A 14,173-nucleotide genomic window follows, 5' to 3' on the forward strand; every position below is an offset into this window, starting at 1 on the left:
CTTCATTATTCACAAGTGACTCACAGAGAGATAAAGCAGGGCTAAAGCAGGGCTAAAGCAGGACTAAAGCAGGACTAAAGCAGGTCTAAAGCAGGACTAAAGCAGGTCTAAAACAGGACTAAAGCAGGACTAAAGCAGGTCTAAAGCAGGTCTAAAGCAGGTCTAAAGCAGGACTAAAGCAGGACTAAAGCAGGACTAAAGCAGGACTAAAGCAGGTCTAAAGCAGGACTAAAGCAGGTCTAAAACAGGACTAAAGCAGGACTAAAGCAGGACTAAAGCAGGGCTAAAGCAGGACTAAAGCAGGTCTAAAGCAGGACTAAAGCAGGTCTAAAGCAGGACTAAAGCAGGACTAAAGCAGGTCTAAAGCAGGACTAAAGCAGGTCTAAAGCAGGACTAAAGCAGGACTAAAGCAGGACTAAAGCAGGTCTAAAGCAGGACTAAAGCAGGACTAAAGCAGGTCTAAAGCAGGTCTAAAGCAGGACTAAAGCAGGTCTAAAGCAGGACTAAAGCAGGTCTAAAGCAGGACTAAAGCAGGTCTAAAGCAGGACTAAAGCAGGACTAAAGCAGGTCTAAAGCAGGACTAAACCAGGGCTAAAGCAGGTCTAAAGCAGGACTAAAGCAGGACTAAAGCAGGACTAAACCAGGACTAAAGCAGGACTAAAGCAGGACTAAAGCAGGTCTAAAGCAGGACTAAAGCAGGACTAAAGCAGGACTAAAGCAGGTCTAAAGCAGGACTAAAGCAGGACTAAAGCAGGACTAAAGCAGGTCTAAAGCAGGACTAAAGCAGGTCTAAAGCAGGACTAAAGCAGGACTAAAGCAGGACTAAAGCAGGTCTAAAGCAGGACTAAAGCAGGACTAAAGCAGGTCTAAAGCAGGTCTAAAGCAGGACTAAAGCAGGTCTAAAGCAGGACTAAAGCAGGTCTAAAGCAGGACTAAAGCAGGTCTAAAGCAGGACTAAAGCAGGACTAAAGCAGGTCTAAAGCAGGACTAAACCAGGGCTAAAGCAGGTCTAAAGCAGGACTAAAGCAGGACTAAAGCAGGACTAAACCAGGACTAAAGCAGGACTAAAGCAGGACTAAAGCAGGACTAAAGCAGGACTAAAGCAGGTCTAAAGCAGGTCTAAAGCAGGTCTAAAGCAGGACTAAAGCAGGACTAAAGCAGGACTAAAGCAGGACTAAAGCGGGTCTAAAGCAGGACTAAAGAAGGACTAAAGCTGGACTAAAGCAGGTCTAAAGCAGGTCTAAAGCAGGACTAAAGCAGGTCTAAAGCAGGTCTAAAGCAGGACTAAAGCAGGTCTAAAGCAGGACTAAAGCAGGACTAAAGCAGGACTAAAGCAGGACTAAAGCAGGACTAAAGCAGGACTAAAGCAGGTCTAAAGCAGGACTAAAGCAGGACTAAAGCAGGACTAAAGCAGGTCTAAAGCAGGTCTAAAGCAGGTCTAAAGCAGGACTAAACCAGGACTAAAGCAGGACTAAAGCAGGTCTAAAGCAGGACTAAAGCAGGTCTAAAGCAGGACTAAAGCAGGACTAAAGCAGGACTAAAGCAGGTCTAAAGCAGGACTAAAGCAGGACTAAAGCAGGTCTAAAGCAGGTCTAAAGCAGGACTAAAGCAGGTCTAAAGCAGGACTAAAGCAGGACTAAAGCAGGACTAAAGCAGGACTAAAGCAGGACTAAAGCAGGACTAAAGCAGGTCTAAAGCAGGACTAAAGCAGGACTAAAGCAGGACTAAAGCAGGACTAAAGCAGGACTAAAGCAGGTCTAAAGCAGGACTAAAGCAGGACTAAAGCAGGTCTAAAGCAGGTCTAAAGCAGGACTAAAGCAGGTCTAAAGCAGGACTAAAGCAGGACTAAAGCAGGACTAAAGCAGGTCTAAAGCAGGACTAAAGCAGGACTAAAGCAGGTCTAAAGCAGGTCTAAAGCAGGACTAAAGCAGGTCTAAAGCAGGACTAAAGCAGGACTAAAGCAGGACTAAAGCAGGACTAAAGCAGGTCTAAAGCAGGACTAAAGCAGGACTAAAGCAGGTCTAAAGCAGGTCTAAAGCAGGACTAAAGCAGGTCTAAAGCAGGACTAAAGCAGGACTAAAGCAGGTCTAAAGCAGGACTAAAGCAGGACTAAAGCAGGACTAAAGCAGGACTAAAGCAGGACTAAAGCAGGACTAAAGCAGGTCTAAAGCAGGACTAAAGCAGGACTAAAGCAGGACTAAAGCAGGTCTAAAGCAGGACTAAAGCAGGACTAAAGCAGGTCTAAAGCAGGACTAAAGCAGGACTAAAGCAGGACTAAAGTCAGGTTTGATCTGGTGTGATGGACTCATAGATCACATTGTTATTGATCTGTTTGTTGTATAAGTCCATCAGAGACACAGATCCATAACCCCATCCATGTCCGTGTGACCCTCCCCCTGTGTGACCCCGCCCCCTGTGTGACCCCGCCCCCTGTGTGACCCCTCCCCCTGTGTGACCCCGCCCCCTGTGTGACCCCGCCCCCTGTGTGACCCCTCCCCCTGTGTGACCCCTCCCCCTGTGTGACCCCTCCCCCTGTGTGACCCCGCCCCCTGTGTGACCCCGCCCCCTGGACCTGGGTATGGTGAAACAGATCGATGATGTCAGTGTCAGTTTTCCACCATCGCAGCTTTTCCAATAAACCAATGAGGTCATCACAGTGAGGTCATGTGATCACAGTGAGGTCATGTGATCACAGTGAGGTCATGTGATCACAGTGAGGTCATGTGATCACAGTGAGGTCATGTGATCACAGTGAGGTCATCACAGTGAGGTCATGTGATCACAGTGAGGTCATGTGATCACAGTGAGGTCATGTGATCACAGTGAGGTCATGTGATCACAGTGAGGTCATCACAGTGAGGTCATGTGATCACAGTGAGGTCACAGAAGTACAAAGCGCCCCCTGCTGTATGGGAAGTTCAGGCTTTAGTGAACGAGAAGTCTCTAAACATTCTCTCTCTAAACGTTCTCTCTCTAAACGTTCTCTCTCTAAACATTCTCTCTCTAAACGTTCTCTCTCTAAACGTTCTCTCTCTAAACGTTCTCTCTCTAAACGTTCTCTCTCTAAACGTTCTCTCTAAACGTTCTCTCTCTAAACGTTCTCTCTAAACGTTCTCTCTCTAAACGTTCTCTCTCTGGTTCCAGGTTTTAAGCGTTCTCTCTCTGGTTCCAGGTTCTAAACGTTCTCTCTCTAAACGTTCTCTCTCTAAGCGTTCTCTCTCTAAACGTTCTCTCTCTAAACGTTCTCTCTCTAAACGTTCTCTCTCTAAACGTTCTCTCTCTGGTTCCAGGTTCTAAACATTCTCTCTCTGGTTCCAGGTTCTAAGCGTTCTCTCTCTGGTTCCAGGATTTTAACGTTCTCTCCCTGGTTCCAGGTTCTAAGCGTTCTCTCTCTGGTTCCAGGTTCTAAGCGTTCTCTCTCTGGTTCCAGGTTCTTAACGTTCTCTCTCTGGTTCCAGGTTCTAAGCGTTCTCTCTCTGGTTCCAGTTTCTAAGCGTTCTCTCTCTGGTTCCAGGTTCTTAACGTTCTCTCTCTGGTTCCTGGTTCTTAACGTTCTCTCTCTGGTTCCAGGTTCTAAGCATTCTCTCTCTGGTTCCAGGTTCTAAGCGTTTTCTCTCTGGTTCCAGGTTCTTAACGTTCTGTCTCTGGTTCCAGGTTCTAAGCGTTCTCTCTCTGGTTCCAGGTTTTTAACGTTCTCTCCCTGGTTCCAGGTTCTAAGCGTTCTCTCTCTGGTTCCAGGTTCTAAGCGTTCTCTCTCTGGTTCCAGGTTCTTAACGTTCTCTCTCTGGTTCCAGGTTCTAAGCGTTCTCTCTCTGGTTCCAGGTTCTAAGCGTTCTCTCTCTGGTTCCAGGTTCTAAGCGTTCTTACTCTGGTTCCAGGTTCTTAACGTTCTCTCTCTGGTTCCAGGTTCTTAACGTTCTCTCTCTGGTTCCAGGTTCTAAGCGTTCTCTCTCTGGTTCCAGGTTCTTAACGTTCTCTCTCTGGTTCCAGGTTCTAAGCGTTCTCTCTCTGGTTCCAGGTTCTAAGCGTTCTCTCTCTGGTTCCAGGTTCTAAGCGTTCTTACTCTGGTTCCAGGTTCTTAACGTTCTCTCTCTGGTTCCAGGTTCTTAACGTTCTCTCTCTGGTTCCAGGTTCTAAGCGTTCTTACTCTGGTTCCAGGTTCTTAACGTTCTCTCTCTGGTTCCAGGTTCTTAACGTTCTCTCTCTGGTTCCAGGTTCTAAGCGTTCTTACTCTGGTTCCAGGTTCTTAACGTTCTCTCTCTGGTTCCAGGTTCTTAACGTTCTCTCTCTGGTTCCAGGTTCTAAGCGTTCTTACTCTGGTTCCAGGTTCTTAACGTTCTCTCTCTGGTTCCAGGTTCTAAACCTCTTCTTGGCGCTCCTGCTCTCGTCCTTCAGCTCTGATAATCTTTCGGCTCCAGACGACGATGGAGAAATGAACAACCTCCAGATCGCCATCAAACGCATCAGCACCGGAGCCAGCTGGGCCAAAGACCAGGTACTCCCCCTGACAGCTACTGCCCCTGACAGCTACTCCCCCTGACAGCTACTCCCCCTGACAGCTACTCCCCCTGACAGCTACTGCCCCTGACAGCTACTCCCCCTGACAGCTACTCCCCCTGACAGCTACTCCCCCTGACAGCTACTGCCCCTGACAGCTACTCCCCCTGACAGCTACTCCCCCTGACAGCTACTCCCCCTGACAGCTACTCCCCCTGACAGCTACTCCCCCTGACAGCTACTGCCCCTGACAGCTACTCCCCCTGACAGCTACTCCCCCTGACAGCTACTGCCCCTGACAGCTACTCCCCCTGACAGCTACTGCCCCTGACAGCTACTCCCCCTGACAGCTACTGCCCCTGACAGCTACTCCCCCTGACAGCTACTGCCCCTGACAGCTACTCCCCCTGACAGCTACTCCCCCTGACAGCTACTCCCCCTGACAGCTACTGCCCCTGACAGCTACTCCCCCTGACAGCTACTCCCCCTGACAGCTACTCCCCCAAAGACTGGTCTTGGTTTTGGTCCTGGTCCTGGTTCTGGTCCTGGTTCCTGGTCCTGGTCCTGGTTCCTGGTTCCTGGTTCCTGGTTCCTAGTTCTGGTCCTGGTTCTTGGTTCCTGGTCCTGTTTCCTGGTTCCTGGTCCTGGTTCCTGGTTCCTAGTTCTGGTCCTGGTTCTTGGTTCCTGGTCCTGTTTCCTGGTTCCTGGTCCTGGTTCCTGGTTCCTAGTTCTGGTCCTGGTTCTTGGTTCCTGGTCCTGTTTCCTGGTTCCTGGTCCTGGTTCCTGGTTCCTGGTTCCTGGTTCCTAGTTCTGGTCCTGGCTCTTGGTTCCTGGTCCTGGTTCCTGGTCCTGGTTCCTGGTTCCTGGTTCCTGGTTCCTGGTCCCTGGTCCCTGGTCCCTGGTCCTGGTTCTTGGTTCTGGTCTGATCCTTGTTCATTTCAGGTGCTGGACTTTTTTAATGGAAACCTGAAGAAAAGGAAAGAAAAACGACGAGAAGCTCAAATCCAGAACCTGAAACTGAAACGACTGAGCAGTATCCACCAGGAGGCCAACGGAGGAGTCATAGGTACGAATACTGCAAGTACTACGACTGCAACTGGAAATACTACTTTGAATACTGCACATTGAGAGACTACAAACAGACTCATGTTTTCTTCATAAATTTGATCTAAATCCTCCTGATACTTTTACTCCTGAGCTCCATCTGTGTGTTAGGGGCATGGCTAAAGCTAGTGTGTGTGAGGGGCGTGGCTAAAGCTAGTGTGTGTGAGGGGCATGGCTAAAGCTAGTGTGTGTGAGGGGCGTGGCTAAAGCTAGTGTGTGTGAGGGGCATGGCTAAAGCTAGTGTGTGTGAGGGGCATGGCTAAAGCTAGTGTGTGTGAGGGGCGTGGCTAAAGCTAGTGTGTGTGAGGGGCATGGCTAAAGCTAGTGTGTGTGAGGGGCGTGGCTAAAGCTAGTGTGTGTGAGGGGCATGGCTAAAGCTAGTGTGTGTGAGGGGCGTGGCTAAAGCTAGTGTGTGTGAGGGGCGTGACTAAAGCTAGTGTGTGTGAGGGGCGTGGCTAAAGCTAGTGTGTGTGTGAGGGGCGTGGCTAAAGCTAGTGTGTGTGAGGGGCGTGGCTAAAGCTAGTGTGTGTGAGGGGCATGGCTAAAGCTAGTGTGTGTGAGGGGCATGGCTAAAGCTAGTGTGTGTGAGGGGCGTGGCTAAAGCTAGTGTGTGTGAGGGGCGTGACTAAAGCTAGTGTGTGTGAGGGGCGTGTCTAAAGCTAGTGTGTGTGAGGGGCGTGGCTAAAGCTAGTGTGTGTGAGGGGCGTGGCTAAAGCTAGTGTGTGTGAGGGGCGTGGCTAAAGCTAGTGTGTGTGAGGGACGTGGCTAAAGCTAGATTGTGTGAGGGGCGTGGCTAAAGCTAGTGTGTGTGAGGGGCGTGGCTAAAGGTAGTGTGTGTGAGGGGCGTGGCTAAAGCTAGTGTATATGAGGGGCGTGGCTAAAGCGAGTTTGTGTGAGGGGCGTGGCTAAAGCTTGTGTATGTGAGGGGCGTGGCTAAAGCTAGTGTGTGTGAGGGGCGTGGCTAAAGCTAGTGTGTTTGAGGGGCGTGGCTAAAGCTAGTGTGTGTGAGGGGCGTGGTTAAAGCTAGTGTGTGTGTGTGAGGGGCGTGGCTTAAGCTAGTTTTTGTGAGGGGTGTGGCTAAAGCTAGCGTGTGTGAGGGGCGTGGCTAAAGCTAGTGTGTGTGAGGGGCGTGGTTAAAGCTAGTGTGTGTGTGAGGGGCGTGGCTTAAGCTAGTTTGTGTGAGGGGTCTGGCTAAAGCTAGCGTGTGTGAGGGGCGTGGCTAAAGCTAGCGTGTGTGAGGGGCGTGGCTAAAGCTAGTGTGTGTGAGGGGCGTGGCTAAAGCTAGTGTGTGTGAGGGGCGTGGCTAAAGCTAGTGTGTGTGAGGGGCGTGGCTAAAGTTAGTGTGTGAGGGGCGTGGCTAAAGCTAGTGTGTGTGAGGGGCGTGGCTAAAGCGAGTTTGTGTGAGGGGCGTGTCTAAAGCTAGTGTGTGTGAGGGGCGTGGCTAAAGCTATTGTGTTTGAGGGGCGTGGCTAAAGCTAGTGTGTGTGAGGAGCGTGGTTAAAGCTAGTGTGTGTGTGAGGGGCGCGGCTTAAGCTAGTTTGTGTGAGGGGTGTGGCTAAAGCTAGCGTGTGTGAGGGGCGTGGCTAAAGCTAGTGCGTGAGGGGCGTGGCTAAAGCTAGTGTGTGAGGGGCGTGGCTAAAGCTAGTGTTTGTGAAGGGCGTGGCTAAAGATAGTGTGTGTGAGGGGCGTGGCTAAAGCTAGTGTGTGTGAGGGGCGTGGCTAAAGCTAGTGCGTGAGGGGCGTGGCTAAAGCTAGTGTGTGAGGGGCGTGGCTAAAGCTAGTGTTTGTGAAGGGCGTGGCTAAAGATAGTGTGTGTGAGGGGCGTGGCTAAAGCTAGTGTGTGTGAGGGGCGTGGCTAAAGCGAGTTTGTGTGAGGGGCGTGGCTAAAGCTAGTGTGTGAGGGGCGTGGCTAAAGCTAGTGTGTGTGAGGGGCGTGGCTAAAGCTAGTGCGTATGAGGGGCGTGGCTAAAGCGAGTTTGTGTGAGGGGCGTGGCTAAAGCTAGTGTGTTTGAGGGGCGTGGCTAAAGCTAGTGTGTGTGAGGGGCGTGGCTAAAGCTAGTGCGTGTTAGGGGCGTGGCTAAAGCTAGTGTGTGTGAGGGGCGTGGCTAAAGCTAGTGTGTGTGAGGGGCGTGGCTAAAGCTAGTGTGTTTGAGGGGCGTGGCTAAAGCTAGTTTGTGAGGGGCATGGCTAAAGCTAGTTTATGTAAGGGGCGTGGCTAAAGCTAGTGTGTGAGGGTCGTGGCTAAAGCTAGTGTGTGTGAGGGGCGTGACTAAAGCTAGTGTGTGTGAGGGGCGTGGCTAAAGCTAGTGTGTGAGGGGCGTGGCTAAAGCTAGTGTATGTGAGGGGCGTGGTTAAAGCTAGTGTGTGAGCGACGTGGCTAAAGCTAGTGTGTGAGGGGCGTGGCTAAAGCTAGTGTGTGTGAGGGGCGTGGCTAAAGCTAGTTTGTGAGGGGCGTGGCTAAAGCTAGTGTATGTAAGGGGCGTGGCTAAAGCTAGTGTGTGAGGGTCGTGGCTAAAGCTAGTGTGTGTGAGGGGCGTGACTAAAGCTAGTCTGTGTGAGGGGCGTGGCTAAAGCTAGTGTGTTTGAGGGGCGTGGCTAAAGCTAGTGTGTGTGAGGGGCGTGGTTAAAGCTAGTGTGTGTGTGTGAGGGGCGTGGCTTAAGCTAGTTTTTGTGAGGGGTGTGGCTAAAGCTAGCGTGTGTGAGGGGCGTGGCTAAAGCTAGTGTGTGTGAGGGGCGTGGTTAAAGCTAGTGTGTGTGTGAGGGGCGTGGCTTAAGCTAGTTTGTGTGAGGGGTGTGGCTAAAGCTAGCGTGTGTGAGGGGCGTGGCTAAAGCTAGCGTGTGTGAGGGGCGTGGCTAAAGCTAGTGTGTGTGAGGGGCGTGGCTAAAGCTAGTGTGTGTGAGGGGCGTGGCTAAAGCTAGTGTGTGTGAGGGGCATGGCTAAAGCGAGTTTGTGTGAGGGGCGTGGCTAAAGCTAGTGTGTGAGGGGCGTGGCTAAAGCTAGTGTGTGTGAGGGGCATGGCTAAAGCTAGTGCGTATGAGGGGCGTGGCTAAAGCGAGTTTGTGTGAGGGGCGTGGCTAAAGCTAGTGTGTTTGAGGGGCGTGGCTAAAGCTAGTGTGTGTGAGGGGCGTGGCTAAAGCTAGTGCGTGTTAGGGGCGTGGCTAAAGCTAGTGTGTGTGAGGGGCGTGGCTAAAGCTAGTGTGTGTGAGGGGCGTGGCTAAAGCTAGTGTGTTTGAGGGGCGTGGCTAAAGCTAGTTTGTGAGGGGCGTGGCTAAAGCTAGTTTATGTAAGGGGCGTGGCTAAAGCTAGTGTGTGAGGGTCGTGGCTAAAGCTAGTGTGTGTGAGGGGCGTGACTAAAGCTAGTGTGTGTGAGGGGCGTGGCTAAAGCTAGTGTTTGAGGGGCGTGGCTAAAGCTAGTGTATGTGAGGGGCGTGGTTAAAGCTAGTGTGTGAGCGACGTGGCTAAAGCTAGTGTGTGATGGGCGTGGCTAAAGCTAGTGTGTGTGAGGGGCGTGGCTAAAGCTAGTGTGTGTGAGGGGCGTGGCTAAAGTTAGTTTGTGAGGGGCGTGGCTAAAGCTAGTGTATGTAAGGGGCGTGGCTAAAGCTAGTGTGTGAGGGTCGTGGCTAAAGCTAGTGTGTGTGAGGGGCGTGACTAAAGCTAGTCTGTGTGAGGGGCGTGGCTAAAGCTAGTGTGTTTGAGGGGCGTGGCTAAAGCTAGTGTGTGTGAGGGGCATGGTTAAAGCTAGTGTGTGTGTGTGAGGGGCGTGGCTTAAGCTAGTTTTTGTGAGGGGTTTGGCTAAAGCTAGCGTGTGTGAGGGGCGTGGCTAAAGCTAGCGTGTGTGAGGGGCGTGGCTAAAGCTAGTGTGTGTGAGGGGCGTGGCTAAAGCTAGTGTGTGTGAGGGGCGTGGCTAAAGCTAGTGTGTGTGAGGGGCGTGGCTAAAGCGAGTTTGTGTGAGGGGCGTGGCTAAAGCTAGTGTGTGAGGGGCGTGGCTAAAGCTAGTGTGTGTGAGGGGCGTGGCTAAAGCTAGTGCGTATGAGGGGCGTGGCTAAAGCGAGTTTGTGTGAGGGGCGTGGCTAAAGCTAGTGTGTTTGAGGGGCGTGGCTAAAGCTAGTGTGTGTGAGGGGCGTGGCTAAAGCTAGTGCGTGTTAGGGTCGTGGCTAAAGCTAGTGTGTGTGAGGGGCGTGGCTAAAGCTAGTGTGTGTGAGGGGCGTGGCTAAAGCTAGTGTGTTTGAGGGTCGTGGCTAAAGCTAGTTTGTGAGGGGCGTGGCTAAAGCTAGTTTATGTAAGGGGCGTGGCTAAAGCTAGTGTGTGAGGGTCGTGGCTAAAGCTAGTGTGTGTGAGGGGCGTGGCTAAAGCTAGTGTGTGAGGGGCGTGGCTAAAGCTAGTGTATGTGAGGGGCGTGGTTAAAGCTAGTGTGTGAGCGACGTGGCTAAAGCTAGTGTGTGAGGGGCGTGGCTAAAGCTAGTGTGTGTGAGGGGCGTGGCTAAAGCTAGTGTGTGTGAGGGGCGTGGCTAAAGCTAGTTTGTGAGGGGCGTGGCTAAAGCTAGTGTATGTAAGGGGCGTGGCTAAAGCTAGTGTGTGAGGGTCGTGGCTAAAGCTAGTGTGTGTGAGGGGCGTGACTAAAGCTAGTCTGTGTGAGGGGCGTGGCTAAAGCTAGTGTGTTTGAAGGGCGTGGCTAAAGCTAGTGTGTGTGAGGGGCGTGGTTAAAGCTAGTGTGTGTGTGTGAGGGGCGTGGCTTAAGCTAGTTTTTGTGAGGGGTGTGGCTAAAGCTAGCGTGTGTGAGGGGCGTGGCTAAAGCTAGTGTGTGTGAGGGGCGTGGTTAAAGCTAGTGTGTGTGTGAGGGGCGTGGCTTAAGCTAGTTTGTGTGAGGGGTGTGGCTAAAGCTAGCGTGTGTGAGGGGCGTGGCTAAAGCTATTGTGTGTGAGGGGCGTGGCTAAAGCTAGTGCGTGAGGGGCGTGGCTAAAGCTAGTGTGTGAGGGGCGTGGCTAAAGCTAGTGTGTGTGAAGGGGGTGGCTAAAGCTAGTGTGTGTGAGGGGCGTGGCTAAAGCTAGTGTGTGTGAGGGACGTGGCTAAAGCTAGATTGTGTGAGGGGCGTGGCTAAAGCTAGTGTGTGTGAGGGGCGTGGCTAAAGGTAGTGTGTGTGAGGGGCGTGGCTAAAGCTAGTGTATATGAGGGGCGTGGCTAAAGCGAGTTTGTGTGAGGGGCGTGGCTAAAGCTTGTGTATGTGAGGGGCGTGGCTAAAGCTAGTGTGTGTGAGGGGCGTGGCTAAAGCTAGTGTGTTTGAGGGGCGTGGCTAAAGCTAGTGTGTGTGAGGGGCGTGGTTAAAGCTAGTGTGTGTGTGTGAGGGGCGTGGCTTAAGCTAGTTTTTTTGAGGGGTGTGACTAAAGCTAGCGTGTGTGAGGGGCGTGGCTAAAGCTAGTGTGTGTGAGGGGTGTGGTTAAAGCTAGTGTGTGTGTGAGGGGCGTGGCTTAAGCTAGTTTGTGTGAGGGGTCTGGCTAAAGCTAGCGTGTGTGAGGGGCGTGGCTAAAGCTAGCGTGTGTGAGGGGCGTGGCTAAAGCTAGTGTGTGTGAGGGGCGTGGCTAAAGCTAGTTTGTGTGAGGGGCGTGGCTAAAGCTAGTGTGTGTGAGGGGCGTGGCTAAAGTTAGTGTGTGAGGGGCGTGGCTAAAGCTAGTGTGTGTGAGGGGCGTGGCTAAAGCGAGTTTGTGTGAGGGGCGTGTCTAAAGCTAGTGTGTGTGAGGGGCGTGGCTAAAGCTATTGTGTTTGAGGGGCGTGGCTAAAGCTAGTGTGTGTGAGGAGCGTGGTTAAAGCTAGTGTGTGTGTGAGGGGCGCGGCTTAAGCTAGTTTGTGTGAGGGGTGTGGCTAAAGCTAGCGTGTGTGAGGGGCGTGGCTAAAGCTAGTGCGTGAGGGGCGTGGCTAAAGCTAGTGTGTGAGGGGCGTGGCTAAAGCTAGTGTTTGTGAAGGGCGTGGCTAAAGATAGTGTGTGTGAGGGGCGTGGCTAAAGCTAGTGTGTGTGAGGGGCGTGGCTAAAGCTAGTGCGTGAGGGGCGTGGCTAAAGCTAGTGTGTGAGGGGCGTGGCTAAAGCTAGTGTTTGTGAAGGGCGTGGCTAAAGATAGTGTGTGTGAGGGGCGTGGCTAAAGCTAGTGTGTGTGAGGGGCGTGGCTAAAGCGAGTTTGTGTGAGGGGCGTGGCTAAAGCTAGTGTGTGAGGGGCGTGGCTAAAGCTAGTGTGTGTGAGGGGCGTGGCTAAAGCTAGTGCGTATGAGGGGCGTGGCTAAAGCGAGTTTGTGTGAGGGGCGTGGCTAAAGCTAGTGTGTTTGAGGGGCGTGGCTAAAGCTAGTGTGTGTGAGGGGCGTGGCTAAAGCTAGTGCGTGTTAGGGGCGTGGCTAAAGCTAGTGTGTGTGAGGGGCGTGGCTAAAGCTAGTGTGTGTGAGGGGCGTGGCTAAAGCTAGTGTGTTTGAGGGGCGTGGCTAAAGCTAGTTTGTGAGGGGCATGGCTAAAGCTAGTTTATGTAAGGGGCGTGGCTAAAGCTAGTGTGTGAGGGTCGTGGCTAAAGCTAGTGTGTGTGAGGGGCGTGACTAAAGCTAGTGTGTGTGAGGGGCGTGGCTAAAGCTAGTGTGTGAGGGGCGTGGCTAAAGCTAGTGTATGTGAGGGGCGTGGTTAAAGCTAGTGTGTGAGCGACGTGGCTAAAGCTAGTGTGTGAGGGGCGTGGCTAAAGCTAGTGTGTGTGAGGGGCGTGGCTAAAGCTAGTTTGTGAGGGGCGTGGCTAAAGCTAGTGTATGTAAGGGGCGTGGCTAAAGCTAGTGTGTGAGGGTCGTGGCTAAAGCTAGTGTGTGTGAGGGGCGTGGCTAAAGCTAGTGCGTGTTAGGGGCGTGGCTAAAGCTAGTGTGTGTGAGGGGCGTGGCTAAAGCTAGTGTGTGTGAGGGGCGTGGCTAAAGCTAGTGTGTTTGAGGGGCGTGGCTAAAGCTAGTTTGTGAGGGGCATGGCTAAAGCTAGTTTATGTAAGGGGCGTGGCTAAAGCTAGTGTGTGAGGGTCGTGGCTAAAGCTAGTGTGTGTGAGGGGCGTGACTAAAGCTAGTGTGTGTGAGGGGCGTGGCTAAAGCTAGTGTGTGAGGGGCGTGGCTAAAGCTAGTGTATGTGAGGGGCGTGGTTAAAGCTAGTGTGTGAGCGACGTGGCTAAAGCTAGTGTGTGAGGGGCGTGGCTAAAGCTAGTGTGTGTGAGGGGCGTGGCTAAAGCTAGTTTGTGAGGGGCGTGGCTAAAGCTAGTGTATGTAAGGGGCGTGGCTAAAGCTAGTGTGTGAGGGTCGTGGCTAAAGCTAGTGTGTGTGAGGGGCGTGACTAAAGCTAGTCTGTGTGAGGGGCGTGGCTAAAGCTAGTGTGTTTGAGGGGCGTGGCTAAAGCTAGTGTGTGTGAGGGGCGTGGTTAAAGCTAGTGTGTGTGTGTGAGGGGCGTGGCTTAAGCTAGTTTTTGTGAGGGGTGTGGCTAAAGCTAGCGTGTGTGAGGGGCGTGGCTAAAGCTAGTGTGTGTGAGGGGCGTGGTTAAAGCTAGTGTGTGTGTGAGGGGCGTGGCTTAAGCTAGTTTGTGTGAGGGGTGTGGCTAAAGCTAGCGTGTGTGAGGGGCGTGGCTAAAGCTAGCGTGTGTGAGGGGCGTGGCTAAAGCTAGTGTGTGTGAGGGGCGTGGCTAAAGCTAGTGTGTGTGAGGGGCGTGGCTAAAGCTAGTGTGTGTGAGGGGCATGGCTAAAGCGAGTTTGTGTGAGGGGCGTGGCTAAAGCTAGTGTGTGAGGGGCGTGGCTAAAGCTAGTGTGTGTGAGGGGCGTGGCTAAAGCTAGTGCGTATGAGGGGCGTGGCTAAAGCGAGTTTGTGTGAGGGGCGTGGCTAAAGCTAGTGTGTTTGAGGGGCGTGGCTAAAGCTAGTGTGTGTGAGGGGCGTGGCTAAAGCTAGTGCGTGTTAGGAGCGTGGCTAAAGCTAGTGTGTGTGAGGGGCGTGGCTAAAGCTAGTGTGTGTGAGGGGCGTGGCTAAAGCTAGTGTGTTTGAGGGGCGTGGCTAAAGCTAGTTTGTGAGGGGCGTGGCTAAAGCTAGTTTATTTAAGGGGCGTGGCTAAAGCTAGTGTGTGAGGGTCGTGGCTAAAGCTAGTGTGTGTGAGGGGCGTGACTAAAGCTAGTGTGTGTGAGGGGCGTGGCTAAAGCTAGTGTTTGAGGGGCGTGGCTAAAGCTAGTGTATGTGAGGGGCGTGGTTAAAGCTAGTGTGTGAGCGACGTGGCTAAAGCTAGTGTGTGATGGGCGTGGCTAAAGCTAGTGTGTGTGAGGGGCGTGGCTAAAGCTAGTGTGTGTGAGGGGCGTGGCTAAAGTTAGTTTGTGAGGGGCGTGGCTAAAGCTAGTGTATGTAAGGGGCGTGGCTAAAGCTAGTGTGTGAGGGTCGTGGCTAAAGCTAGTGTGTGTGAGGGGCGTGACTAAAGCTAGTCTGTGTGAGGGGCGTGGCTAAAGCTAGTGTGTTTGAGGGGCGTGGCTAAAGCTAGTGTGTGTGAGGGGCATGGTTAAAGCTAGTGTGTGTGTGTGAGGGGCGTGGCTTAAGCTAGTTTTT

The 14,173-nt window shown here is 52.5% G+C and overlaps 1 protein-coding gene across 1 annotated transcript in view; it reads left to right on the forward strand.

Moving 5' to 3' along the window:
• LOC140361339 (sodium channel protein type 2 subunit alpha-like) overlaps positions 1–14,173 on the forward strand; it is a 198,192-nt gene that overhangs the window by 12,652 nt on the left and 171,367 nt on the right. The window contains exons 2-3 of the mRNA XM_072447049.1: positions 4,355–4,495; positions 5,440–5,563. Of these exons, the coding sequence (XP_072303150.1) occupies positions 4,355–4,495; positions 5,440–5,563 (265 nt within the window). The remainder of the gene's footprint in view (positions 1–4,354; positions 4,496–5,439; positions 5,564–14,173) is intronic.

The sequence above is a fragment of the Eucyclogobius newberryi genome, unplaced genomic scaffold (genome assembly GCF_026437365.1).
Source record: "Eucyclogobius newberryi isolate DKJ021-1_F unplaced genomic scaffold, fEucNew1.0.hap1 SCAF_150, whole genome shotgun sequence".
NCBI lineage: Eukaryota > Metazoa > Chordata > Actinopteri > Gobiiformes > Gobiidae > Eucyclogobius > Eucyclogobius newberryi.